This window comes from Panicum virgatum, chromosome 4K (assembly GCF_016808335.1).
Source record: "Panicum virgatum strain AP13 chromosome 4K, P.virgatum_v5, whole genome shotgun sequence".
NCBI classification, from domain to species: Eukaryota; Viridiplantae; Streptophyta; class Magnoliopsida; order Poales; family Poaceae; genus Panicum; species Panicum virgatum.
The window spans coordinates 45,056,745-45,083,453 of record NC_053139.1 but is presented as its reverse complement, the minus strand read 5'-3'; the positions used below and the strand labels follow the sequence as shown (position 1 = coordinate 45,083,453).

The 26,709-nt window shown below is 45.2% G+C and overlaps 2 protein-coding genes across 4 annotated transcripts; both read right to left on the bottom strand.

Moving 5' to 3' along the window:
* Positions 1-14,662: 14,662 nt before the first annotated feature.
* Positions 14,663-19,681, bottom strand: LOC120702279 (putative cysteine-rich receptor-like protein kinase 20). Its single transcript, XM_039985998.1, has 8 exons — positions 18,110-19,681; positions 17,789-17,911; positions 17,093-17,181; positions 16,499-16,680; positions 16,149-16,350; positions 15,735-15,972; positions 15,271-15,424; positions 14,663-15,132 (listed from the first exon to the last, which is right to left on the bottom strand). Exons 1-8 carry the CDS (start codon positions 18,598-18,600, stop codon positions 14,785-14,787), a joined length of 1,827 nt encoding a protein of 608 aa, XP_039841932.1. The 5' UTR covers positions 18,601-19,681; the 3' UTR covers positions 14,663-14,784.
* Positions 19,682-19,881: 200 nt separating this feature from the next.
* On the bottom strand, positions 19,882-23,975 carry LOC120704314 (putative cysteine-rich receptor-like protein kinase 31). Of its 3 annotated transcripts, none has more exons than XM_039988658.1 (8): positions 23,439-23,975; positions 22,735-22,790; positions 22,178-22,263; positions 21,479-21,660; positions 21,204-21,405; positions 20,745-20,982; positions 20,508-20,661; positions 19,882-20,378 (listed from the first exon to the last, which is right to left on the bottom strand). In XM_039988658.1, exons 1-8 carry the CDS (start codon positions 23,883-23,885, stop codon positions 20,007-20,009), a joined length of 1,737 nt encoding a protein of 578 aa, XP_039844592.1. In that variant the 5' UTR covers positions 23,886-23,975; the 3' UTR covers positions 19,882-20,006. The 3 variants fall into 3 exon arrangements, with proteins under 3 accessions (XP_039844592.1, XP_039844593.1, XP_039844594.1); XM_039988659.1 differs by having other exon boundaries at positions 22,735-22,787; XM_039988660.1 differs by having other exon boundaries at positions 19,882-20,357; positions 23,439-23,971.
* Between the last annotated feature and the right edge of the window lie 2,734 nt (positions 23,976-26,709).

The following is a 26,709-nucleotide window of genomic DNA, read 5'->3' as shown; positions in this document are numbered from 1 at the left end:
TCCCGGGCGCCGATCGAGCAGGTGACTCAGCCTTCACCAGCTGCATCTGAGGAGACACCAGTTTTGGTTGAGGAGGAGGCGACTTCGACAAGGGAAGCACCGCGACCCATTCAGCGTCGTCATCCACCTCAACAGATGCTAGGTGACCTCAATGAGCGAGTCACACGGTCCAAGGTAACAAGTATCGCAGGCTTTGCTCATTTAGTGTTTATTGCCTCTTTTGAGCCCAAAGATGTTGGACACGCACTTTTTGACTCTTGGGTCAATGCCATGCATGAGGAACTCGAAAATTTTGAAAGGAATCAAATTTGGGTTTTGGTTGAGCCTCCGCCTGCTTGTAACCCCATTGGAACCAAGTGAGTTTTCAAGAACAAGTAAGGTGAAGATGGGTTGGTAGTGCGGAACAAGACTCGACTTGTAGCCCAGGGGTTTTGCCAAAAGGAAGGGATAGATTATGAGGAAACTTTTGCCCCGGTAGCACGCTTAGAAGCAATTCGAATTTTTCTTGCTTTTGCTGCTTCCAAGGGCTTTAAAGTTTTTCAAATGGATGTGAAATCTGCCTTCTTAAATGGTTTTATTGAAGAGAAAGTTTATGTGAAACAACCCCCTGGTTTTGAAAATCCCAAGTTTCCAAACCGAGTTTACAAACTTCAGAAAGCTCTTTACGGTTTGAAACAAGGGCCTAGAGCTTGGTACGATTGGCTTAAAAATTTCTTGCTTGCTCAAGGTTTTAAAATGGGATGTGTTGATAAAACTTTGTTCCTCATGCGCTCTAGCTCTGATTTTTTGTTGGTTCAGATTTACGTGGAAGATATTATATTTGGTGGCTCTTCTCATGCTCTTGTTTCCAAGTTTTCTGAACAGATGTCCAGAGAGTTCGAGATGAGCATGATGGGGGAGCTGCAGTTCTTCCTCGGGTCGCAGATCAAGCAAACTTCCCATGGCACGTTTGTCCATCAAGCCAAGTACACCAAGGACTTACTACGGAAGTTCGACATGAGTGACTTGTCTCCTCGGCCGACTCCGATCAGCACATCGACGGCGCTTGATGCGGACTTGGACGGCGAGGCGGTGAACCAGAAGGAGTACAGGAGCATGATCGGCTCCCTCCTGTACCTGACGGCGACGCGGCCGGATATTCAGTTCGGTGTCGGCCTCTGTGTGCGGTATCAGGCTTTGCCGCACACCTCCCACAAGCAATTGGTAAAACGCATCTTCAGGTACCTCAAGTTCACTCCTGAGTTCGGTCTTTGGTATTCTGCGGATTCATCTCTTATCTTGGTTGGCTTTTCGGATGCCGATTTTGGCGGGTGTCGGCTGGATCGCAAGTCGACTTCCGGCACTTGTCACTTTCTCGATACATCGCTAATTTTGTGGTCCTCTCGCAAGCAAGCTAGTGTAGCGCTCTCTTCCACAGAAGCCGAATACGTTGCCGCTGCTAGCTGCTGCTCTCAGATTCTTTGGATGAATCAAACCTTGCAGGATTATGGGTTGAGTTTTGGTAGGGTTCCCATCTTTATAGACAACATGTCTTCCATTTGCATTGCAAAGAACCCAGTGCTCCACTCCAGAACCAAACACATAGACATCAGGTTCCACTTCCTGCGAGATAACCATGAGAGAGGCCACATAGATAAGATCCATGTACCATCCGAGAGGCAAACCGCAGATATCCTTACCAAACCACTTGAGCTTGAGACTTTTGCTCGCTTGCGAGGGGAGCTTGGGGTTTGTTACCCCCTTTTAGTTGCTAGTCTTTCTTTGGTTAGCTTTGTAGGTCTTGGTTCCTTGTTTTCTTCATTTTTCTAGGTTTGGTAGCTGCATTTTGCACTTGCATTGTACATTTTAGCATTTTTGCATTGCCTCACTTGCACTAGCATTCATGAATACTTTGCTATGATCCTCTGGTGCTTGCTAGTGTTAGTCCATAAATGTGATCATGAATAGCTTGCTCCACTGTGTATATGACATCCTCTGAGTTAAGCTATTTTGTTTTGAAAATTTGAAAACATGGTCACCCTGTCTTGGCTACTAGCATGTTAGGGCGTGTTGATATGCTTTGCTATCTTATTCATGCTAGTGTAGCTTCTTGATACTTAACTTGTTGCAATTCAAACTGGTTCAGCAATTCATATTTGACATAATCTAAAAATTGATAAAATTGTTTGAATTGTGCTTGAAATGGAATGGGAAGATCCAGGTGGGATTGCTTGTCGGACTGATCGAGCTTTCGGAACGGCTCACTTTGCACTTGTGAGAACCCGGACAAGGCTGTGCATGACTGAAACAAGTGTCTTAAGCTTCTGATTGCCTTTGGCATAGGTTTGGTCTCGTTGCTAAGTAAAGCATAACAAGCTTTCAACCCCTAGCATTAACATTTGGTTGATATAATTTGATTGCATAATAGATGTTTGCAACATGCCTTGACTGTTTTTGGCTCACCTGTATGAGTTTGATTAGCACTGATTTCCATTCCCTACATGTTAGTGCTAGATCATGGGTGATGCTTTTATTTCTGCTAAATTGAACTTGCTAAGCTCTAGACATGATCTGATATACTCTATTGAGCTAGATGCTGGTCTTGTTTATGGATGCACACGTGTTTGTGACTAGTTGTTGCTCATATCCTTGTATCCCTGAATGCTTTCACTTACACCTCCTGCATTGCAGTCATTGCATAGCATATTTTCAGGGGGAGCTTTAGGTCTGTTTAGCCTTCATGTGTGCATGTGCCAACAAAGGGGAGAAGTTTAGTGATCGAACAAGGGGAGAATTGTTTGATTTTTGAGAGAACCAAAAAAATAAGGGGAGAATTGTTTGATTTTTGAGAGAACCAAAAACTTGTTGTGCATAGGGCTTTGAGAGTGCATACATGTGGCGAGAGTTGCACTGGTGAGGGGGAATGCATTTCAGGGGGAGTTTCGGCCTTGTTTGGCTCCTAGTTTTCCTGGTTTTCCCTCCGCTTCTGGCATGATTGTGTCGAGCCCTACCTCTATCCTTGAGGAGTCATGCTTGTGTTTGATCGATTGCGTCGAGCCGTTGCCTTTGTCTTAGGGAATCGATCTTTACTTGGTCAAGTGACCTGTTCTTGTTTCTTTCGAGCTTTTGTCACTTGTTCGAGTTCTCCTTCTTCCTTATTTTTCTCAGTTTTTGCTTCTCTCTTAGTTCATTTTTGTTTTGTTTGTGGTGTGTTGACAATGCACTCATCAAGGGGGATTGAGGAATATTGAGTACCTTCTCCTGGCTGTGATGAGTGAATTGTCAACCGTGCGGTGTGATCGTGTCACACCCCAAAATTTTTGAATTTCAGGATGTGATTAAAATTAAAAATAAAACAATAATTTTCTCACAATTTTAAAATTTTCTCAACATTTATTTTTCTTCACAGAGAATTTAGTGTAAAAGAAAATAAATATTGGTTGTTTTTCAAATTAAATGATGTTGTTCTTCTGGTGATGCATTCATGTCACATTCATAGTGTTGTTGAGTGTGAAAACTTTTCAAAACATGTTCTATCATCAAAAGTTCTTCCCGGGAATTTTCCGGATTTTTCAGGATTCTTTTCCCATTTTCCCTAGAGCAAACTCTAATTTTTAGAGGCTCTTCCAAATCTTCTCATGAGCTCCAAATATTTTATTTGAGTTTGTTAGGTCCCAATATATTTCTAGGATTTTTCCTAGAATTTTCAGGCCATTTGGAATATTTTTTAGACTTTAAATATGAATTCTAGATTTTTCTAGATTTATTTTAATTTCGAAAATAATTAATTCCGAATTTTAAATGGGCTAAGTCTATCAAAAGTACATAAATCTCTAATGGACCTCAAGGGCTCATTCGTGTGTTCCCTAATGGGCTAAAGGCACGTAAAGCCCATTAGCATGGGAGGGAGGTTTAGTACCACATTGCTAGTTGATGTGGGATGATGAGACTTTTCTCCATATATATTAAACCAACCTCTCATGGCAACTCCACACAAAAATATAGACTACCCATAGGGAGGCTCCTTGTTTGGGAATCCCTAAAATAATCTTTTCCCCAGAATCCCACCAGACTCCTCATCCGTGCATCTCCGGTGAAATCCGACACCACCCTAGTGCTCAGCTCGTCGTCCTCTTCGTCGTGTTGTCTTCCTTCTCGCGAGTCGTCGCCATTTCGCCGTCGACCCCGTGCCTTCTCCTTGACAAGTTCACCGCCCCAGAGTTTCGCAAGGTAGCAAGGGAGCTCTCCGACCTTTTTTCCCCTCCCCTTCTCGCTCCTGCGCGCGCGCCCGCGCCCGCCGGCTCTGCTCCGCCGCCGCTCGCCTCAGAGCCGCCTCCTACCGCGCGCAAAACCCTATCCTTCGCCGCCGCGCCGATTGGAGCTCGGAGCCACCGCCGCGTGGCCGTTCTGTCGCGCCCCCGCCGTCTTCGAACCATCTCGGAGCTTCGCGTCAAGGTAGAGAAACTCGCCGGCCTGTTTCCCCCTCCCTCGCGCTTGTTTCCGCCCGGTCCTGCTCACCGTCGCCGTCGCCCTGCCATGAGCTGCCGCGAGCTCGACTCCGGCCATGAGAGCCCGCGCCGCTGCCCTAGATCACTTTCCCGCCCCGCGCGTTTGCTCCCCGGCCTAGTCGTGCTCGATTTCGGGCCCCGGACGGCCGTTTTCGGCGAAGTTCAGAGACTCTCTGCCGTGCGCCGCCGCTAGCCCACCCCAATCCACTCCCGCCGTTCGATTTAGATCCAGCGGCCCAGATCTAATATGACCCGAGTCAACTAAACCAAATACCGGTCAACCGTGGTCATTTTTGCAAATAAACCCCTCCGTTTTTCCAAAATCAACCCTCCGTCCATCGCAGTTCAAAACTATTTCTGTTTTAGTCCAAATCTTTACGGAAAACACCCTGAGCTTTTCCAAAATAGAACCTGCCATCCTTAGTGCGTAGTTTTGCAAGCTAGCCCCTGTAGTTTAGGTTAATCTCATTTTAGTCCTTGGTTTCTTTATAGCTAGCCCCTTTTCTTTCAAATCTATCGCAGATAAGTCCCTAGAACCCTGTTTTAATCATAACTTCTTCGTTTCAACTCCGTTTTCATCGATTCTCGCGCTCATGTGATCCTTGCAATGTGTACGATAGTTTTATGACCTTGTTATTCTCTGTGAGCATAGTTTTCTGTGTCTTACAAATCTTTTCTGTTAGTCCTTAACCCTTTAGTTAATCGTGACTAATAAATTCCTGACTCAACATTTAACCCATAGAATCGCCGTTTTAGCTCCGTTTTTCGCATTTCTTGTGCTCTCGTAACCGTAGCAGTGACCCCTATCTTTTAGTATGCCCTTTTAAAGTCTTTCTTTTATTTTGGTGTATTGTTCTTAGATGTATCTTCTTGTTTGCTTTGTATGTTTGCCCGATGATTGTTCCGAGTAGAAGGATCGTTGTTCGAAGATTGAAGATCAAGAATTGCAAGTGAGCAAAAGCTGAAGAGCAGTAAGAGTAGCTTTTCGTTGGAGAAAGGCAAGTGACCATAACCATCTTTCTATCTATGCTTATATACAAGAGTACTTGATTTAATTGGAACATGGAGAACCACCCAAGAAAACCGTACAACCACAATACTATATGGCTCTGGTCTTGGCTAAGTAATTAAATGATCTATATGTCGTGCCTGGGGCGTTTGATTGGTGGATATTTGGGTTATCGAGCTTTGAGGAGCGGGTGAAGGAAGCTTCGTCTTCTGAGGTACCGCAGAAAGTAAGGGACCAGTGCGTACATATAGTGATTCTTTGGAAAAGCCTCGTAGCGTCCCTATGCAATCACACCTCGGAAGTGTGATATTGTGCCTAGCTAGCACATTGTGTGGTTGGGTTCAAAGTTCTTCGGAACTTTTACACGAATTGTGGTGAAAGTGTACAACCTCTGCAGAGTTAAAACTAACCGGTTAGCCGTGCTCACGGTCAAGAGCGGCTTGGACCCTCACATGATTAATAAACTTAAAGATGGATATAAATCACATTCTGGTTATTTCTTGTGGCCTTGCTCAGTACCAACCATAAGTGTACTCACCCTTACTGCTGCTCACAAGGAGAAGGTTTATGAAGTTTTCTGAAGATGTTGCTGAGTTCTAGGCGTACGCAACCCCCAGTCGATTGCCTGTGAAGTTTGGAGCCTTCGTTTCCAGGATAAGCTGTATAACTCTGATAATCTTCTATTTGTTGTAATTCTCTTTTACGTGATATTGTTACTGATTATTCACTTATGATGTCTCTATATGTATGAAACTTGATCCTGGCATACATATAGCTATGTATTCGGTTTTGTCCTTAAAACCGGGTGTGACAGATCGTGTGCTTGGTCTTGGGTTGCAGGTACACGGGCGTCGAGTGTCGACGGAGAGCTGTCGTGGAGGTGCTGTGGCCGATGGACCGTGCGGTGGACGGCGGTGAAGGGCAGCCGGACCGAAGCTCGGGCCGAGCGGCAGCTGTGGCGTCCACTCCTGGATCGAGGGCGCAAGCACCGGTGGATGGTGGGTTTCCTGGTTTGCGCCACAAAACCAAGTTGGCGGACGGCAGTTGAAGACGCCAAGCCGTGGAGGCACGGGCGTCGGTCTCGGGACTGGCGGAGGAATGGGCGTCTAGGGCCTCGCTGCGGGCGAGGAGGTGACGGGCGTCGGGCGGCGTCTAGGGCCACCAGAAGGCCGAGGGGGGAACGGCGTCCAGGGCCACGACGTGGAGGCGGGAATCTTCCCGCGCGTGGAGTTTTGGCGGTTTTCTCAAAACCGGCCACCTACCCGGGTTTTGCAGACCCTCCCAAACCGCGGACCGGATCTTCATCCCCACGGCGGCATCGCGGAGAAGACTTCGACTCGAAGAAAGAACCTTGGCCGTCGGATGAGTCCTTGTATCTTTTTCCGGTTTTACCCCTACGGGCCTTCTAGTTTAATTTCAGCTCTTAGGGGTATTTTAGTCTTTAGAGGGAGGTTAGGAGGATAAAAGGGAAAGGGAGGCCAGCAGAGAAGGGTGGCCTTGCCCCTGGAGCCAGACGACGCCCCTCCCCTCTGTCTCCTCTTCCTTCCTCCTCCCTTCTCCTCTCTAGGGATTGAGGTTTTAGCCATGGATTTTTTAGACTCTTGTACGGAGAGTGATTGGGAAAGGAGGCCATTCCCTCCTTGTGCCCTCTGGTTTTTGAATCAAATTCAATTTCGTGTCTATTTGGAGCTTTCGGTGTTTGAATCTTCCGATTTCTTGAGTTCTACACTTTGGGGATTCATCCACTTGTTGCTGTGGTCCTTAAGGCTCTTTTGTGCGACTTGAATCATCATAGCCGTGTGCTAAAACTCCTGTAGGTCATGAGCCCTCAAGAACCGAGTTTTTAGAAAACCCCGAAAACCCCGTTCTTGCTCGGTAATACCTCGATTCCTCCCAAATCATGGAGTGATTCATCGATTCCTTCTGTGGACATGTTCACAAGTCCTTTGTGATCATGCCTACAAAATTTGATGAGATTTGGACTTAATTTGGTCATTCGATCATCGAGTTTTTCCAAGAACGCGGGCTGGAAAATTGTTTCTGGGCACAAGCAGCTTTTTCCTATCACCGGTTGAACCGGCGTTTGCTAATGGATCAACCGGTGATCAGAGTTTTGCCAAAATTCGCATTTTAGGGTTTCTGGTGTATTGCACCGGCGTGGTTGTTAAAGTCTCAGTTGCTTCTACGTCGGTTCAACCGGCATTGTCATTTTGCTTTCACCGGTGCATTGAGCTTTGAGCTTTTCCTCATCAAATCAACCAGTGCTCTCTGAGTTCGTTTGTGTCTCTCTGGACAACTGCACCGACGTTGGTTTAGATTTTGTCGGATCATCCGGTGTTACTACACCGGTTGAACCGACGCTGTTCAAACCTATACATCGGATCAACCGGTGCTTGCTTTTCTCGTGCGGCAGGCTCTGTATCATCGGTTAAACCGACGTACTCAAGTCTATGTACGTCGGATCAACCGGTGATATATACCGTGCTGAATCTTGTGCTGTTCTTCACGTTTGCTTCCGCATTTATTCTCGTTTGTTCCTAGGGTTGTTTTGTGTTGGTGTAGCTCCTCTATAGCTATTCCACACTTCACCTAGGAATCCAGGGTTGGGTGCGCACTTGGGATTATAGGCCGAACTTTCGCTTGTGAAAGTTTTTAATCGGCTCCCATTCACCCCCCCCTCTGGTCGCCTTTTCGGTCCCTCATCATGTCGCTGAATGTCTAAGCTTTCCCAATTGAGGCTAGAAAATCTGCTGGTCTGTGTACTGAAAATCCCTTGGCAGTGCCAACATAGTATTTCAGCCTTGTCTTGATGAGCAGTAACTGTTCTTCCTTGGTCAATCAGTGCTGGAATGAAGTTTTTACACTGGCGCGCATTATCTCTCAGGTGAAAATACTTTGAATTTGCATCCTCAGTTTGATCCATGTCGTAGCCGTTGTCTGATTTTAATGCGACGGATTGTTGAGAAACCCAGGATGCGGATTTTGCCAATTTTCGTAAGGCCAATTCCTCTGGCGTGAGTGTTCTCTGTTCCTGGGCTTTATCCAACTGGAAGATCAACTCCCCCGCCATATCTGACTGTAACTTCATCGGTTGGATTTGTTGACTGCTCCATCTTTTCGAAGTCTTACTTAATCTTGACAAATTTATATGCAGTAGTCTTATCTTGTCTGACGAGTGAACCGACTTCTATTCGAATAGTTTTTTTCTGGTATGTTTGCTAACTGATGATGTTAATGTCTTCTGCAGTGCAAGAGTTGCGGATTCCTCGGTTCTGGTATGTTAATGTTTGCTGACTGGTTCTGTACGTCGCTTGCATAGGCTACAAGCCTGTGTCCTATTGCCCGGGCCCTGGATGGACGGCCAGAACTGCGGCCGAAGACGTCGTCAAGGTCAACTACAGCGACAGCGGCGGCAACTTCAAATCCTACCACGAATTGACAGGCGTCTCCATGTTGGTTACCACTGAAGTGAAGTTCTCATTCACAAAGACTTTCTGATCCCGATGGTGCATAGCCGAGCAGAGTACAAGAGTAGAGTTCATTACCTTACCTTGCTAGAGTTACCAATATAGTCTGTATAGAGTAGTTGTGATACATTTGGACTACAATTCTTCAGTAACAGGGACGAGATGAATGAAGGGGTTTTGGAACGTGGGAAAACCTTCAGCTTTACCTGTTTTGGGAGTGGTGACATGGTAAGCGGTCGAGGAGTGTTCTGTGTGATCGGAGGCCTGCGTGCCCTCTCTCAGTTTTCTTTTATGCTAAGCTGGACCCCAGTGTGTCCTTGTAACCAAACTCGTTATTTGCTTTCTATAAAAGCAGGATGAATCCTTTATTAAAAAAATCCTCTGCCTCTTTCGGTTTTGTGGTGGCTAACAGTTCTTGTCTGTTTTCTCTTCTCAGTTTGCGGTGTTGGCAGTTTGTTTGAACGAGTTCACATAGCTGCTCTCTAGTGGACCTAGTGGTTTGTGCTTTCTGGTTGTTTTGTTTCGTTCCTGAACTCGATCACGGGTGCTACCTGGAATGTTGGAAATTGAGGTGGCCCTAATACCCACTAAGTTGAGGATCTATCCCTATGACACACAAACTCACTCCAGAGTCGGTCAGCTTCTAGTTACTTAGTGTACCGGGTCCTTTTGACGGCAGAGCCGCCTTTTGCTTCCGGGAGGCAGAGCCTATCAACAGATGAAGCTGGCTTCCGGGTGACAGAGCCAACCTTCGATGAAGCCCAGACCCTTTTTGTGATCCCGGGTGACAGAGCCAACCTTCGATGGATCACAACTTATACACTAAGTACTTATACTTAACCAGGAGACTAACACTTATAAAGACACTTACTTTATTGGAGTAACAAAGTTACAAAGAAACACACACCTTTATGTGGCTAGCCTAGCACTCACCCTTCTAGCCCTACCACAACTCATCTACCTTGCTCATGGATGGATGTCATGGCAAGGAGGAGGGCTCTATTTATAGATCAATGGGAACCATGGTATTAGGACAAGTGTCCCCCTTCTAGAGAATTCCAAAAATATTCTAACATTTTCAAAATTTTACTTATTACTAATTCTAGAGTACTCCATGGAAAATATCTCATTCTTGCTTAGTGGAGAATGTTCTAGAGGGTTGCCTTGCATTCCTTTCAATATGGAAACTCTCTGAAAACCTTGTAATTTCGTTACATCAGTGGAAAACATTTGGACTACAATTCATGCTCACACAACAATTCAATGAATTCGGAGGTAATAACCTCGTATAGAACTTTCTTGTTGCAACAAGCCAACGTCTGTGGAAAACATTTGGTGGTTGGAGACAGATAAAAGTAGTTGTTGGCTTGTTGCAGTAAAGATTCTTGGTGCCGCTATTTTTTCGGTGAGACGGGCGCTTGAGTTTGTCAAAAGAGAGTGAAATTAGCCCTTCTCCAAAAGCGAGGTTTCTGTTGCCCGGCGAGGCACGCTCGCCACATGAAGCTAGAATTCTTTGGAAGCTCCAAACGCCCAGCCGCGGCTAGCAAGCGTAGCAAGGCCACCACCCGTACTAATTAATCAACAAGTTTTAAAAACACGCGCGTACCATTATTATCATGATACGACGATCATGAGTAGTGTCGACGAGGGTGATGAGCTGAATTAGGCGAATGAACATGACGGCCTCCTGCTCTCTGCGGCGCGGAGAGGTACCCGCGCGCAATTTGACACGCTGTGACGAGCACGTAGCACCGGCACCAGCGCAGCACGCGTTCAGCTGCTCGAGCGGTCGCCGCGTGGCCTCTCGGCGCATCAGCTCGGCGAGCTCCCGAAGATCTCATCGTGCTTCGCCAGCCCCCGGCACGCGTCGCGGTGGCGGCGCGACGCCAGCCGGAGCGCGTCGACGCCGACCAGCTGCTCCAACGGGTTTGGCCATGCGCCATGGCCACTTCCTGCTCTATGCCGACCCGGGTGCCGAGGACGAGGCGGTGGCGGAGGAACGCGCGTGCCGCGTCGACACGCCCCGACGAGCGAGCATCTACCGTGGCACCACACCGCAGTGTGCGCAGCTGCTCGAGCTCGATGGGCGGCCCACAGCATCAGGCACGGCGCGGTCGCAGCAGGACGACGAGGACGAGGACCTCCACGTGCTCAGACCATGGGGCATGGACACCGCCAGCCCGAGCGCGTCTCCGCCGCAGACTGCTGGTGCTGCTCCTCTCGAGCTGTGCCGTGGGCTCGCTCGCCACGGCCGCCGCGCTTCCTGCCGCCAGCAACGCGGTCTCTCTGGGCTCCTCCGGCTCCTGACCTCGCCGCGGCCGGCCGTTGCTATTGGCGAGTGAAATATGGGTGGGCGAGGTGAGTATAATGTGTGCACAGCAAAAAGCGACGGTTCAGAGGGCAGGGCGGCTGCGCAGTCCACACGGTAAACTCAAACCCTAGCTAGCGTACGTGCGTGCGGCACGACGTACAGGATTCGGAGCACGGACGCAGCGAGCTTTATGGGTAGTGTCCACCAAAGAAGCGGATGAACACGGTGCGGAGGAGCTCGTCGGACATCCGGCTGCCGGCGAGAAGGGTGCGGATCGAGTTATCCGCACTACTCCTGATGCTAGGCTGCTAGTATCATCTCGGCGACCTCCAGCTGCTCCCGCAGCATGCCGTCGATGATATCCACATGCTGTGCCAGCCGCCGACACATGTCCCGGTGTCGGCCCGCCGCCAGCGCAGCGCAACCGGCACGACCATGGACACCACGGCAGCCCGCCCGAGCGCGTCCCTCCACGCCGTCTAGCTGCGCAAAGTTCGAGGCGGTGAGGCCTGTCCGAGAAAGGTCCACAGGTCGCTTGAATGGTTAGTTTTGAAAATTTTACTACAGTACTTATTACATCGAATCTTCGGATATATACATAAGTATTAAATACAAGTAAAAAACTCATTACACAGTTTAACTGTAAATGACGAAATAAATCTTTTAAATTTAATTAGTCTATAATTAGATATTAATTATCAAATGACAACGAAAGTGCTACAGTACCAAAAACTCAAAAAAATTGCAAACTAAATAAGGCCTAATAGCAACGCCCACTGCCGGCTGGGAATGGTGGCGGACCCAATATCTCAACCAATAGGAGCGGAGGTAGGATGTCTTCGCTGGCTGCACCGACGCATAGCGAGTTCTCTTTCTTCACGTAGACTCTCAGTCGGCTCTGCGCCATCCATAATACTTTGGTGTGGGACCTTATCAATCTCCATTTAATGGCCCATTGGAGAGTGTAGACAACTCTATCGATTTATCTGTTCGACTGGCTGCTGCTGGTGGCTAGTGCTCATTTGTTGTGAGAGAAAATACTGATAGTTGGCTGGTGACTGGTGACTGATGCTGGTTAGTGTGAGAAAAAAAAACACTGTTAGCTAATTAGCCAACTGGCCAGCGGAACAGAGTAATGTCCAAGTCATAGATTTCGTGTGCTCTCTCCGATTTTTCTTTTTCCATAACTTTGTTTTCGAGGATTTTTTATACGGAATTTCTAAACATTCATCGGGTGATTTTTTTCCATCAGATTTCACTCGGTTTTTGTACGGCCAGGATTATTTGTTGATTCGTGCTAATTGGCGAAAATGGTGAAGTCATAGCGCAGATATGGGCCTTTCTGTTATTAATGTCGGCCCACCTTCCCGCCAACACCTGCACCCGGCGGCGTCATTTGCAGCGCGCCGTCCTAATTACCCAACCGCCAACTTTTCAGCACCGCTCGCTTCCCCTTCCCACTCCTAGCTAGCGCGTCCGGTGGTCGATGCTTTTGCTGCTTGTGCTTCTGATCTCTTTCTCCTTTTTTAATCAGGAGGTTGATGGGCCGTGAATGCATGGAGACGTTGCAAAAGCATTAAACATCATTGTTTTCTACAGTCCAAACACATTGTGCATGCAATTTCACATATATCGCAGACACAACGCATGCAATTCGCAAGAAAAATTAGCAGCAAATTCACAGTTCTTCGAGCGGGGCTCCTCGTCCGGGAACGGATTCAAAGCCGACATCGCCTCCGACGGAAGAAAGTGCTGACGACGGCGGCGCACATCATGTTCGAGTGTAAGTTCGCCATCTCCTTCTGAACACCACTCCAAATGGCACTGCCACTTGATATGACGACTGCACGCGAACTGCTAGTACCCTACTACCCTCTTGAGCTGCCTGCGTTTGTTGCAGGTGTTCCTAGCACCTCGAGTCACGCCGTTGCGTTCACTTCTTCTCACTACCCGCGCCTTCACTGCCGCCCCCACATCAACCGCTCTGCCCTCGTCCTCTATCAGAAAATTGGGGGAAGAGGATGGGTGGAGAATGGGGAAGAAATGGGCAGCGCGCGGGTTTTTTGCTAAATGGCCACGGGGCGGACACACGGTGGCACGACCACGTCAGATTATGGAGCTGGCGTGACTGACTTTAAACCGTTCGTGCGCCGTGGCAATAGATGAGGGACCTAGATAGTCACTTTTAAAGTTCGAGGACCCAGCAAAAAGTTTGAGGACCTAGAGTGTATTTTATTTTTTAAAATATTATATTACTATCTTTGTCCCAAAATATAACAACCTATTGACTTTCAAAGGCAAACAGTTTTATCTTTGACCAACAATATCTCAAAAATTATTACTTTTAAATAGAAAAGATTACATGTTACGATAGTTGGTTTCATTACAAATGAACTAATATCACTTTTATATTTTCAATCTTTTTTTTACAATCTATGGTCAAAGATGAAAATTACAATCTATGGTCAAAGATGAAAATGTTAGATTTTGGGATGGAGGTAGTATTAGAAATTAGTGGTCAAATTGTGCCCTATACTCCCTCCATATAGGATTTAGATGTTGTTTTGGACAAGATTTGAGTCAAACATTGGGAATATAAATCATGAATAACTTTTTAAGTTATTGAGTTTGAAAAAGTGAAAATTATATGAATAGATTTGTCTTAAAAAACACTTTCATAAAAATATACATATATCACTTTTCAACAAATATTTTTTATAAAAAAAGCAGTCAAAGTTATGCTTTGAAGACCGTGTCGCTATCCTAAATGTCATCTATTTCCTATATGGAGGGAGTATGCTTTGTCGATGTCCTAAACAGTCTATATTTGTGGTCAAATGGAGTAGTTTCATTTATTGGAGTTTGTGCTAGAATACACATTTATTTCCAGTACAAAGTTGCTCTTTACCTTATTACCCAAAATGGCGAAGAAAAAAATGTTCTTAAAATCGAATATATGTACACTAAACGGCCATCACATTTCAACTTTCTGCCATCAAAATTTTTGTGCTTCTTCTTTTGCATATACATAAATCTTCTTTTCTTCTTTCACATGTATTAAGAAGGCTTTCAAATTATCACATTTTTCTAGTTATTACCACTAAAAGAACTGCTCCCTCCTTCTCTCCTTTTTTTTTAATTGCAAGGTGTATACTCCCTCTTCCATTTGTCCTTGTTCTACAAGCCGTAATTCGTTTTGTTCGAGTAAGACTTTGACCAACAGTTATTCCAATAATATTTTTATTTGGTACAAGATTATAATCATAATAAAACCTTTCTGAATAGAATATAATAAAATCAAGGTTTGTTTCATAAAAATCATATATTAATATAATAATTGCTGGTTAAAGACTTGTCTTGACAAAACGAAATAAGTCTTGCACAGAAATGAGAAGAGTATACGCAACTCGAAGCATGCATAGATGCAAAATAGAAAGTGAATATTTATTAAGGTTAAATACACAGGGAACAACAGACTTATGGTGCATCGGCATGTGAAATAAAATCACATTATGTCTCTGGGTCTACAATGATGCGAACTCTAGTTGACAAAGGAGCTGAACCCGTGATGGTTATGGCTACTGTCCTATTTAATTGACCAACATATGCAGATAAGTTGAAATCTGTAGCATCTCTGTTAATCAGCTCTGATGGCGGTTTAGGATCAGGTAACAAACTTGTGCTTTCAAAGTTCAGAAATGCAATAACATCTGACATGGTGGGACGGTCCACCGGATCTTCCTGAACACATAGCAGTGCCACCTGAACAAATCTCACCATCTCATAAATTTCGTGCCCGTCACGCAACAATGGGTCGACAAGCTCATGTAGCCTTTCATCACTCCATAGCTGCCATGCCTGGAACATTTTTTTTCCAATTCGTGTTAACCATAAAAAATTATTTGTACTGTAAATTTAAACTTTATTGTCTGTTGAGTGCTAATAACATTTAGGATGTAACACATAGCAACGATGCTTGAATGAATGTTTACTCACATCTCGCACGAGGTTGCCAACAGTGTCTCCTTGCTCCTCTAGTATGATATTCTTTCTCCCACTAATGATCACAAGAGCTAACACCCCAAAGCCAAATACGTCTATCTTGACTGAATAAAGGCCACGAGATGCATACTCTGGAGCTATGTAACCACTGAAACAGTTAGCAGACTGTGGCATTAGAACATTGGATCACGATTGTTATGTACTCCCACAGTCTCAAGATAAAATAAGGCGCACATGTAATTCAAGATTCAAACATAAAAAAGTTTGACCTACGATTAATCTTGTATAATAAAAATTTTATCTTATAACAATCATATATTTGTATTCATATTTAAAAATAGTTTCGTATAACTATAATTTTGTTGCTATAAATATTATATTATAGGAGATATTAACAGTCAAATATTAGTATCCTGGGCGGAGGAAGTACTATGTTTGGTGTTTTGTGTAGATCTTACCTAGTTCCCACAATCCTAATTGTGCGCCCTTCTTCTAGATCTGAGCTCAGTGTTCTAGCTGATCCAAAATCAGCAATCTTTGGATTCATGTCTTGATCTAGGAGGACGTTATTTGGTTTCAAATCCCCATGTATGATCCATAAAAGCGAGTGCTTGTGCATGTAAACAAGCCCCTCAGCTAACCCTTTAATTATCTGCAGCCTCTTATGCCAGTTTAGCAATGCCGCCTTTGTTTTCTCTGTGAAATGATTAGACAAGAAATGTGCTTATGCCCCATACTATTTGTAATCAAACGTGCATACTTTTAAATGAGTCGATCGTCATATCAAAGCAGCACACAAGAGGAATGGGGTTTGTTCTGGCCTTTATTTTTGATAAGAAAAGAAATGTGTGATGGTCTTTGAGAAAGCATACCAAAGATGATACGGTCCAAGCTGCCATTATGCATGAACTCGTACACTAGAAGCCTTTCTTTTCCATGTACGCACCATCCCAGTAACCTAATTAGATTGATATGCTGAAGACTCGCGAGTTGCAATTCACTGTTGAAATCAAATACTGTTGCATTTTCATCCAATCTTTTGATGGCAACCATGACTCCAGTAGTTAACTGGCCCTGCAATTGTTAGTTACAGAGTTAAGACACCATTCTCAAAGCAATGTTTTAGTTTGTGGATGGGGGAGCCAATGAGTACAGACTATATAGCATCAATTAGGAATCCACTGTTCACTGTAAATCCCATAATGTTTCTGTTGATTATTACCTTGTAAACTGTACCGAATCCACCCCTTCCAACTATTCTTTTCGCTGAAAAATCATCTGTGCCATCCACAATCTCAAAGAAATCAAACTTTTTGAATCCTGGGCAGCTCACTTCTGTACGAGTACAAAGCTCCACCAGCTCATCCGCATCCATGTGTTTCTGATCTTGTAATTCCACTATCCCTGAATCATTGGGTAATCTCCTCATGTCACAAAATTAATCACTGGATTAATGAAGACAGTAGTAGAATGGCATTTATCATGCTGATTTTGTCTACTTAGTACCAATTTATAACCCCCCCCCCCTCCCAGGAGAATCATGAGTTCCTGCCTACTGAAACAAGCAAAGGTATGAACATTTTTTTTCACTGCAGCCATTTGTGGAACTTTTGTTACATATTGACAAATGTCATATACTGTACTCTTCTATAAAGTGAGCTCCAATAGTTTCCAGTGACCATAAAATTATTGTAAGTAAAATATTATGAAAATTAGTCATACATGCAGTCTTATTTGCTCAGTAGCAACACATATTTAGTTTTCACATTTTATTGGTCCGCAAATGAGAATGGCAGGAAATTTATATAATTAGTACCTCCTAATAGTTGCTCCCCAACTTTACGAGGTACAGCGGTGGCTCCTTGTGAGACTATTTGCTTGGGCACCACAGCTTCTCTTGGAATCCTAGGAATGAACAGATCTTAGAACTATATATGCCAAAAAAAAAACTTCAATTTTCTGATTTGCATGCTAACAAAATTATAAGCTCCACACAACATCTCAACATTCAGGATATAGGGGTTCTACTGATTTTGCAAACAACCATTTTAAAATAAACCTAGAATAAAATGGATACGTATGATATAGATATGGGTTTCTTTTGTAGGTGTATACGGAGTACACAATTAGGAACTCTCCCTCTTTTCTTTTGTTGTTATTGTTGTTGTGTGTGTGTTCCGTACATCGTGGTGCATTTTATCTTCTTAATGGAATAATGCATAGCTATATGTATTCGAGAAAATAAAAAAGAAATACTACAATTATAATTTTTTAAAGAAATTCATCTTGATGACAAGATGAACAATATGTGATGCATCCACAGTTCGAAGTTTAATATATAAAAATGCAAAGAAATTCCTCTTGCCAAATAAATCAAATGAAAATCAACAAGATATGATAAAAAAAATCTAGTGTTCAAGACCAGCAATGAGCCAATGATTAATCTCAGAAAATGTTAATCTGTCAAACATCCAACATTTTTTTAAGAAACGTATTGAAGAAGGTATCGAACCTTGTGTCAGAATTTGAACAGCTTGCAACCACACTCCACACTTGGCACACCCTCCGTAGACTGCCAGACAAGGATAACGACAGTAAAAAAAATACTATTGATAGAGCAGGATTGACCAGCACACGTCATAAAGTTTTTCTGTAATGGCCTCCGGATTTTCAGAAGCACCCAGTTCATGCAAACCTGTCTAATATGTAGCTGCAAGTGCTACTGGACCCCAATTGAGATGCGATTATTCAGATTATCACTTGGAAGGACCAGGAGTTCAGTCGGATTAAGAAAGAAAATAACAAGCCGTAATTCCAGGCTGAACGACGCAACTACATGTGACTATGTGAGATCACCAAAATTTCTTGTGGTGATCGATCAGCAATCCGAAACACGCGTACCTTTGCCCGATGATCAAGAGTAGTGTCGACCAGCGCGATGAGCGGGACGAGGCGGATGAACATGTCGATCTCTTGCTCCGCGGCGCGGAGCTCTTCAACCATCCGGGTTCCCCAGAACAGGCGGCCGAGGTACCCGCCGCCGCCGTTCTGGCACGCCGTGACGAGCGCGTAGCACCGCCGCAGCGCGCCGCTTAGCTGCTCCAGCGGCCGCCGCGTGGCCTCCCGGCGCATCAGCTCGGCGAGCTCCAGCTCCTGGAGCAGGCCGCCGACGAGCTCTACATGCTGCGCCAGCCTTCGGCATGCGTCCCGGTGGCGGCGCGCCGCCAGCGCGGCCTGCACGACCATGGACACCAGCCCGAGGGCGTCCACGCCGACCAGCTGCGCCACGTTCGAGGCCTGTCCGAGCACTGTCCACAGCGCCATGGCCGCTTCCTGCCGTGCGCGCACTGCCTCTTCTGAGTCTTCTCTGCTCCCCAACTCGTCGCTGCTGTTGACGAGTCACGACTCGCGAGCGCAATTATATGGGTGAGGTGCATCGGTGAGTCTGAACGGGTCTTGTGTGGAATTTCTCATTGTTTTTTTTCTGTCAGATTTTTTTCCCCTGCTGGCACGAGGATGTAGACTTTCTGATTTTCAGAACCCCATAACAAGCAAACTCAAAAGGAGCTCTCTAATGGTGAGGCTAGAGATGAAGTTGAACAAAAATAAAAATATTAGTATGCCCATAATATGAAAAATTTTGTTTACACAAAAGAGGAAACATCGTTCTTAGCATCTGAAACTTCTCAATTCTGTGCTATTATTATGTTTTTAACGTTTCAAATCCCTGGTTCCACAATGATGCAGACCCTAGTTGACAGTGACACCAGCGCTGAACTAGTGATGGTTATGTCTATGGTTCTCCTTGACTTGATTGACTAATGTTTGTTGAGAATTTGTTGCAGGTAGCTTAGCCAGATAGAGACTCCATTAATCAGCCCAGATAGCTTCTTACGATCCGGAAATAAGCTTATGGTCTCAAAGTTTAAGAGACCACTCTCTCACTTGGGGGAAGAAATGCTTTAAAGAGGAGGGAATTGGTTGTGCTTTGGGCAAAACCAAAGATAAAACTGCTGTTAGTTAATTGGCCGAGTAGTTATGAAACTCTTCTTTAAGGTCTCTTCTTTGTAACCGTAAATATCTTTTTTCTTATATATATAAAAAAGAGAGAAAAATCTGAGAACTCCCCTGCTGTTTTGTCAAACAAAAAAAAGGAAAGTTCAAGAGACCACAACATCCAAACTAGTGGGTCAATCTGCTGGGTTTTTTCCTGAGCCTATAGTAAGGCCACTGGAGCAAATTGTATTATCGCAGCAATACAGGATCTAGTTTTCCATGAAATATGTTTCGATAGTGCATTTATTTGGTATTCTGGATATTATTGTGTTTTTTCATAAACTTGGTCAAATTTAGAAACATTTGTCTTAAGACAAATCTAAAGTGAATAATAATTTATTTGGAGGTTGAGTCCATAAATTACCAATATTGTGCACACGAACAAGTATTAGTACGGCAAAGCATCAACAGCTATACACAATTACAGAAAGAGATACTATATCAGCTTGAAGATACAGCTATGTTTTTCCTGATAATTGCATAGCTAGTTGTCACCTATTAGATAGTTGGAGTATCAGAGATGAAATCCAGAAAATGAGAAGAATGATATAACATATAAAATTTCCCAACATATATAATATTAAAGATGATGTTTTTAACATGTGACATTTCTACATCAACAGGCAAAACCCCATCACATTTCCAGTTTCAACTTTCTGCTAATTAAATGGTTTTCAGGTCTCTGGCTCTACAATGATGCGGACTCTAGTTGACACGGGAGCTGAACTTGTAATGGTTATATCTATGGTCCTACTTGATTGGCTAGCATACGTCAATAACTTATCGCTAGCAGCACCTCCCTTAATCAGGTCTGAGGGATGTTTAGGATCTGGTAACAAGCTTATGCTTTCAAAGTTCAGAAGTGCCACAACATCCGACATGGTGGGGCGATCTGTTGGTTCTTCCTGAGCACATAGCAGTGCCACTTGAGCATACCGCATTAACTCTGCAGGTTCAAATCCATCACCGCCCAGTATTGGATCTACAAGCTCATGTAACCTTCCATCATTCCACAATTGCCATGCCTGATATATATTTTTCCCAGACTGTTTAGTATTAACATAACAATGATTTTGTAGGGTAAATAAATAAAAATTCATAATTGTGGTAAGTTTTAGCACAAATATGTAGAGGACAAAATAACAAACATTTAACAAAGGGTCGTGTTAACTCACATCTCTTACGAGGGTACCAATAGAATCTCCTTGCTGCTCCATTATGGTATTTTTTCGCCCACTTATGATCACTAAAGCGATCACCCCAAAGCTAAAGACATCTGTCTTTAGTGAATAAATGCCACGGGATGTGTACTCCGGAGCTTTGTAACCACTGCATAAACATTAGAAGAGCGATATCGGCCATTGGAACATGGTTGTTGCACAGCACTATAACTGAAATTGTGTATAACTTACCTAGTTCCCACAACCCTGCTTGTACGCTCTTCTGCTACATCTGAACTTAGACTTCTGGCTGATCCGAAATCAGAAATCTTTGGGTTCATGTCATGATCTAAGAGGATGTTTTGGGGTTTCAAATCCCTATGAACAATCCACAACATGGACTGCTTGTGAAGGTAAACAAGTCCATCAGCTAACCCTTTAATTATATTAAGTCGCTTAGACCAGTCTAGCAATGAACCATTTCTTTCGTCTGCAAAATGTCCAAAGAATAATTTGCGTTTTAGTTTAAAATGAAATTACAGTTTCATGCAAGTGCAAATCAAAATGAGAATAGATTCAGATTAACTATGACAACAAACCAAGAATCTACTGAAACAATAATTTCCCTGGTCATTCATATAAAAAAAGTAATTTAGATACAAACAAGTCTAAGATACTACGACAATAATTCAGGTCCCAGGAAAAACATACCAAAGATGAACCGGTGCAGGCTACCCCTGTGCATGAAGTCATACAGTAAAATCCTTTCTTTCTCATGGATGCACCAACCCAATAATCTAATCAGATTGGTATGCTGAAGCCTTGCAAGCAGAAATTCACTGCTGAAATCAAATACTGTAGCATATACATCCATCCTTTTGACGGCAACCATGAGTCCATTAGGCAATTGACCCTGCAATGGTTACTAAGTTTAAATAACATATTGTCGAAACTGTTAGTTTCTTTCTATTTTGGGTCATAATTACCTTGTAAACTGTAGCAAATCCACCATACCCGACGTTTCTATTTTCTGAAAAATTGTCTGTAGCATCAACAATCTGAAAGAATTCAAACTTTTTGAATCCCGGACAACACTCTTCAGTACGTAAGCAGAGCTCCAACAATTCTTCAGTGTCCAGAATTTTCTGTTCTTGCAAGTCAACTGCTCCTGAATCATGGAAAATCTATTCTTGTGAACAATAGGATCGCAACATTTACTGAAATACCATTAATATGTTCGAGTTTCTCTGATAGATCATTAAATCATAACATTGGATGACTTTGAAAGTGTCCTTACTGAACTGACATTCTTCTTTGAAAAAGGGAACTGTATAGTCAAAGCTTTATTCAAGAGTTTGTAATTTGTATTGTAAAGATATGTTGTACCACTAGCTAGTAGCTTAGTACTCTTCCATTACTCATGTTTATTTCTTTTTATTTGACAAGAAATTATGTGCAGTATACACAAGTGGTATCAAAATTATTAAATTAGTCACACGTACACCTTGGTATTGTCCCTGTTTCAGTATGATTAAAACCATGAGCGACAGAGCAGTAACTATGGGGCCAAAAACTATTTGTTGATTCTTGGAGCAAAGATATTGTCATGGGAGTTTTTTTTTTTTGAGTTTTGATATACGAGTAACAGAATTAGAAAAATTACAGTGGCAACTGCATCTGCATACCTTCTGCTTGTTTTGCAACATCACAAACTTGATTACCTCCTTGAATAATGTGTATTTCGGTGGAATCTGAAGCACTTCTTGAGAACCTAAGGGTAGATAAATCTTATCATTATTATGCAAAAACTGTCAACTATTTCAACAGTCTGAAATACTCCATACTAGTAGGAGTCCATAACAAAAGAACTGATGGCAGCTTACATAATTAATGGTTCACATTAAAAAGATACTTATTGCTACATGGACAAAGGTGCTATAAATTTGTTGAAACATCAAAGTTTTTAGCCAAATGAATTCATGGTCATCCAATAACCCCAAAAAAAGAAATGGTTGAATGAAATCTATTATCTAAAATCTGTAAGAAGTCATTAATCAGCCAAATATGATCAGCAATTTTCCAAATATTGGCATCCATTGAGTTTCACCTAAGTTACTAATTTCTTACAAGACATGATATAGTTTGGGATTTGATCTGATGGATCACTTGCTGAGTAATCAACAACATTAGAAAATAAGCTTAAAATTTCCCTTATCGAATTTTTTTTTAGAAATAAGCTGACCTGATTTGAGGGTTCGAACTATTCGTGATTGCGCCTGGCACTCCCTTAGCGGCCTGCTGGACAACGAGTGAAAATTAATATATGCCCCCCCCCACCCCACCCCACCCCTAAACTAGCAAAATTAACAAACTTTGCCGATTTATAATTGAGTAAATGCACACCTATTTTTAGGATAACGGATAACCTTTTCTTCAAAAAATAATGCTACAGAACTAAAAGCTTCACAAAAAACTGTTCAACTTGCAGATGAAAGTATTACAGTCGGTGGTTCAGATGCTACTATCTGTTTCCATCTCGTTTGTAGTCAATATAATAGACAAGGAGTCCAATGACACCAAATGATTGATTGACACGTGGCCAACAAATAACAGTGAACATCTACAACTACAATGGATAAAAATAAAATGTTGCCTTATGAGTTTTATCCCGTTCTCCCAGACCGTTTGTTAATTACCTCTGATGCCACTTTACTGTATATACTAGTATACTCCGCCCTTAGACTCCAATTCACGCACAACTATTCCTATTTCATAAATTGAAAGGACAATTTCGGATGGCCTAGAGGTCTGGTGAATCGCACTGAAACCAATTCCATTCTTGACCTCGTAAATTGTTAGCTTCAACCAAATCAACCATGATATTGACTGAATACCAAATCAATGAATCGCAATTCGACAGTAAGAATCAGCAAGGTACAGGCGTACCTTAGCCCCGCGATCATGTGTTGTGTCGACGAGCGCGATGAGCGGGACGAGGCGGATGAACATGTCGATCTCCTGCTCCGCGGCGCGGAGCTCCGCGGCCATCCGGGTTCCCCAGAACAGGCGCCCGAGGTACCCACCTCCGCAGTCCTGGCACGCCGTGGCGAGCGCGTAGCATCGCCGCAGCGCGCCCCGGAGCTGCTCGAGCGGCCGCCGCGTGGCCTCCCGGCGCATCAGCTCGGCGAGCTCGAGCTCCCGCAGCAGGCCGCCGACGATCTCCACGTGCTGCGCCAGCCGCCGGCACGCGTCGCGGTGCCGCCGCGCCGCCAGCGCGGCCTGCACGACCATGGACACCAGCCCGAGCGCGTCCACGCCCACCAGCTGCGCCACGTTCGAGGCCTGTCCGAGCACGGTCCACATGCCGCTCGAGTTGTCCAGCAGCTGCGCCATGGCCGCCTCCTGCGCACGGCCTGTCTTGCTCCGCACCGTGTAGCCGCTAGCCTTCCTCCGCTCCTTCCTCCTTGTAGGCCGCCGAGTGGGTGTGTCTGAACGGCGACTTTGACTAAGCGTGGCTCTTGTATGGAATTTCTGATTATTTTTTGTGCGTGACTTTTTACGTCAGATTTTTCCCGTTGGTAGGAGGATGAGCTTTCTGATGTTGAAAGGCCAAAAAAAAGTTAATTGAGTTCTAACAAACAATGAGCGGCGACGGCGAGCCGCCAGCGCGGCCTGCACGACGATGGTCCATGGACACCAGCGGCCAGCGCGAGCGGCGCGTCGACGCCAACCAGCTGGGCCATGCTCGAGGCCTGCCCGAGCATGGTCCAGAAGCCGCTCGAGCTGTCCAAGGAGCCTGCCACGGTTCCTGGCCACTGTACTACGGCTTCTTGTTCTATGGACTTCGTCGTGGCCATTGGTGACTTTGACTAAGCCTGGGTCTTATACTCTTATGTAGAATTCTGGTCTTTTTTTTTTGTCTTATGCCAATCGTGTGTTTCTGACCATGTCAACGAGCTCAACCATGGTGAATAATCACCCACCTTCTTCTCTCCTCAGTGGCTGCTCACTGCCAGATCTACCGCCTCGTACTGCCACTGCCACAGCCACACTACTGACCGACCGTCGCCCTCCCCTGATGCGGTGATGCCCTCACCCTACCAGAGAAGATGCTCTTGTACGAGATCAAAGAGAAGAGAGAGGCCCAGATTGACAGTTGACTCTTGGTTGGGGAGCTATTCCTCTCTGTTATCTTATTGTTGAATTTAGGTCACTTTTTCCCCTTTGCGAGGGGAATGGGCTTTGTGGTTTATGGACAGAATGGGCCGGCCTGCTCAGCCTTATCAGACTAAAATTATTGCCTTTCTGGTTTCTCTGTAGCCTGACTACCAGAGCTCGACGGGTCCGATGAAACTCGCGATGAATGGATAGCAGCAGTGAAGGTCAGAAGGATGAATATTGGACCAGAATCTGGCATACGAATCCTGCAACAATACCGCTCGCCATGGCCGACAGCGACCTGGCACAGATGCTTGAACTGGCCCGCAACACCTCGGCGGCGTTCATCCGCGTCAACCTCCATGCCGGTAGCCCGAACGCAGTGGATCCTCCCCCATTCACCGGCCAGGATACAGGCGGAGGTGGCTGGCCCTGGCGTTCAGGGTGCGCCCTCCACTCCACCGCGAGCTCCCACGGGTCGCAGCTGCTACCTCTACGTCACCGGAACACCCGAGCTGAGCTGCCGAGAGGAACGGCGCGGTGGAGAGCGCGAGGAAGAAGAAAGGCGTCTCCGTTTGTTATTACACGCTGCAAATCTTGACCGGACATATCCCATCCGACGGCTGTAAGAGAATCCAGGGTGGACGGTGTTTCATTTACCGTCCACCCCAGACGGTATCCGAAACACCGTCCACCCCCCTAGGTCGGGTTGCCACTCGCCACCGCCCACCCCGGCACCCGGCTGACATCGCCGGCGCAACCACGCGCCCCCTGGCCACCACCTGGAGCCCCAGATTAAGGCAACGACGCCGCCCCGGCTGTGCCGCCGTGGACGCCAAGAAGATCGACGACTCCGAGAAGAGGCAAGCTTGGCCTCCGGCGGCGTCCCTCGTCACCGCCGGGCATGCCGCTGCCGTCTGAACTTCGTCCCTCCCAACCTTCCGCTCTCACAGGACGCCGGCCAGCAGGCCTCCGCTCGTTTCTGGCTAGCTAGCTTGCTGCCCGGCAGCGGCGCCCGTCGCCGTGGACGCCAACAAGGCTAGAAGCACGCCCGTCGGAGCGAGGGGCTGTCGCACGCAGAGGTCAGAGGAGCAGGATGCATCCCCCGCGCCGCGCGTCATGCATGCGCCTGTCCTCTCCATGGACGCACAGGCCTCCGGTCCCTGCTGGCACCTCGGTGTGGCGTCGACCATGGGCGAGGTCGGGTGGGCTTCCGCCGATCAGTGCCTGTCGCGGGACCGGATCGACCCTGCGGCTGGTGGGCTTGGCGTTTGATTCCGCTTGAGCCCGGATTGCGTTTCAGGACGCTTCATCTCTGCTACCAGCTGCTTTGATGCACTGCAACTTACCTGAATTTCATGATAAATAGCAAATACAAGACGATAGATTGGGTAAAACAAACTCTCAGGTCTCGTCAGGTTTAAGTGAATCATCGTCAGCTCTAAAAAAACAAGAAGAAATGGTGGTACGCGTGCGGATAAGCTTTCACTTGGTTTCACGGAATCCTCTAAAAATTCTAAGTTTTAAACTAAATATCAGCAGCTTGAAATCTCAAATTGGCCTCCTTTTTGTGCCAGCTTTTTTTTGCAAAACAGGGACGGTGGATCTGATGGCCAAAAGCTTATGTCTGCCTGTCTCTGCTAAAATCCAAACGTCCTTGCAATTTTCAGTATCGTGATCATAAGTTCAAATCCAAATCTTTGCCGGGAGCTCATTTTCAGTTTTTTTTAGAGAAGTTGACTCTTGGGGGAGCTAGTTCTCTTTGTTGTCTTCTTGTGGTTTGTGGTCAGAATGGGCCGACCTGCTCAGTCTTGTAGACTAAAATTGTTGCCTTTCTATTTTTTTCTCTCTGTAGCCTGAATGCCTGAGCTCAGCTCAACGGGTTTGGCGATGAAGCTCACACAATGAATGGATAAACAGCAGTAGTGAAGGATGAACTGCGCAATATTGGACCAGAATGAAGCATACGAATCCTGCAACAATACCGCTCGGCCATGGCCGACAGTGACCTGGCACAGATGCTTGAACTGGCCCGCGATACCTCGGCGGCGTTCATCCG

Coding starts and splice junctions, on each gene's coding strand:
- LOC120702279 (XM_039985998.1), bottom strand. CDS start 18,600: ATGGCGCTGTGGACAGTGCTCGGACAGGCCTCGAACGTGGCGCAGCTG. Junction 17,912..18,109: donor ATCTCACATAGTCACATGTA/GTTGCGTCGTTC, acceptor AACTTTATGACG/TGTGCTGGTCAATCCTGCTC. Junction 15,133..15,270: donor TTGGCAACCTCGTGCGAGAT/GTGAGTAAACAT, acceptor AAAATGTTCCAG/GCATGGCAGCTATGGAGTGA.
- LOC120704314 (XM_039988658.1), bottom strand. CDS start 23,885: ATGGCGCAGCTGCTGGACAACTCGAGCGGCATGTGGACCGTGCTCGGA. Junction 22,264..22,734: donor AGTTCGAACCCTCAAATCAG/GTCAGCTTATTT, acceptor ATCTACCCTTAG/GTTCTCAAGAAGTGCTTCAG. Junction 21,406..21,478: donor GATTTGCTACAGTTTACAAG/GTAATTATGACC, acceptor TAACCATTGCAG/GGTCAATTGCCTAATGGACT.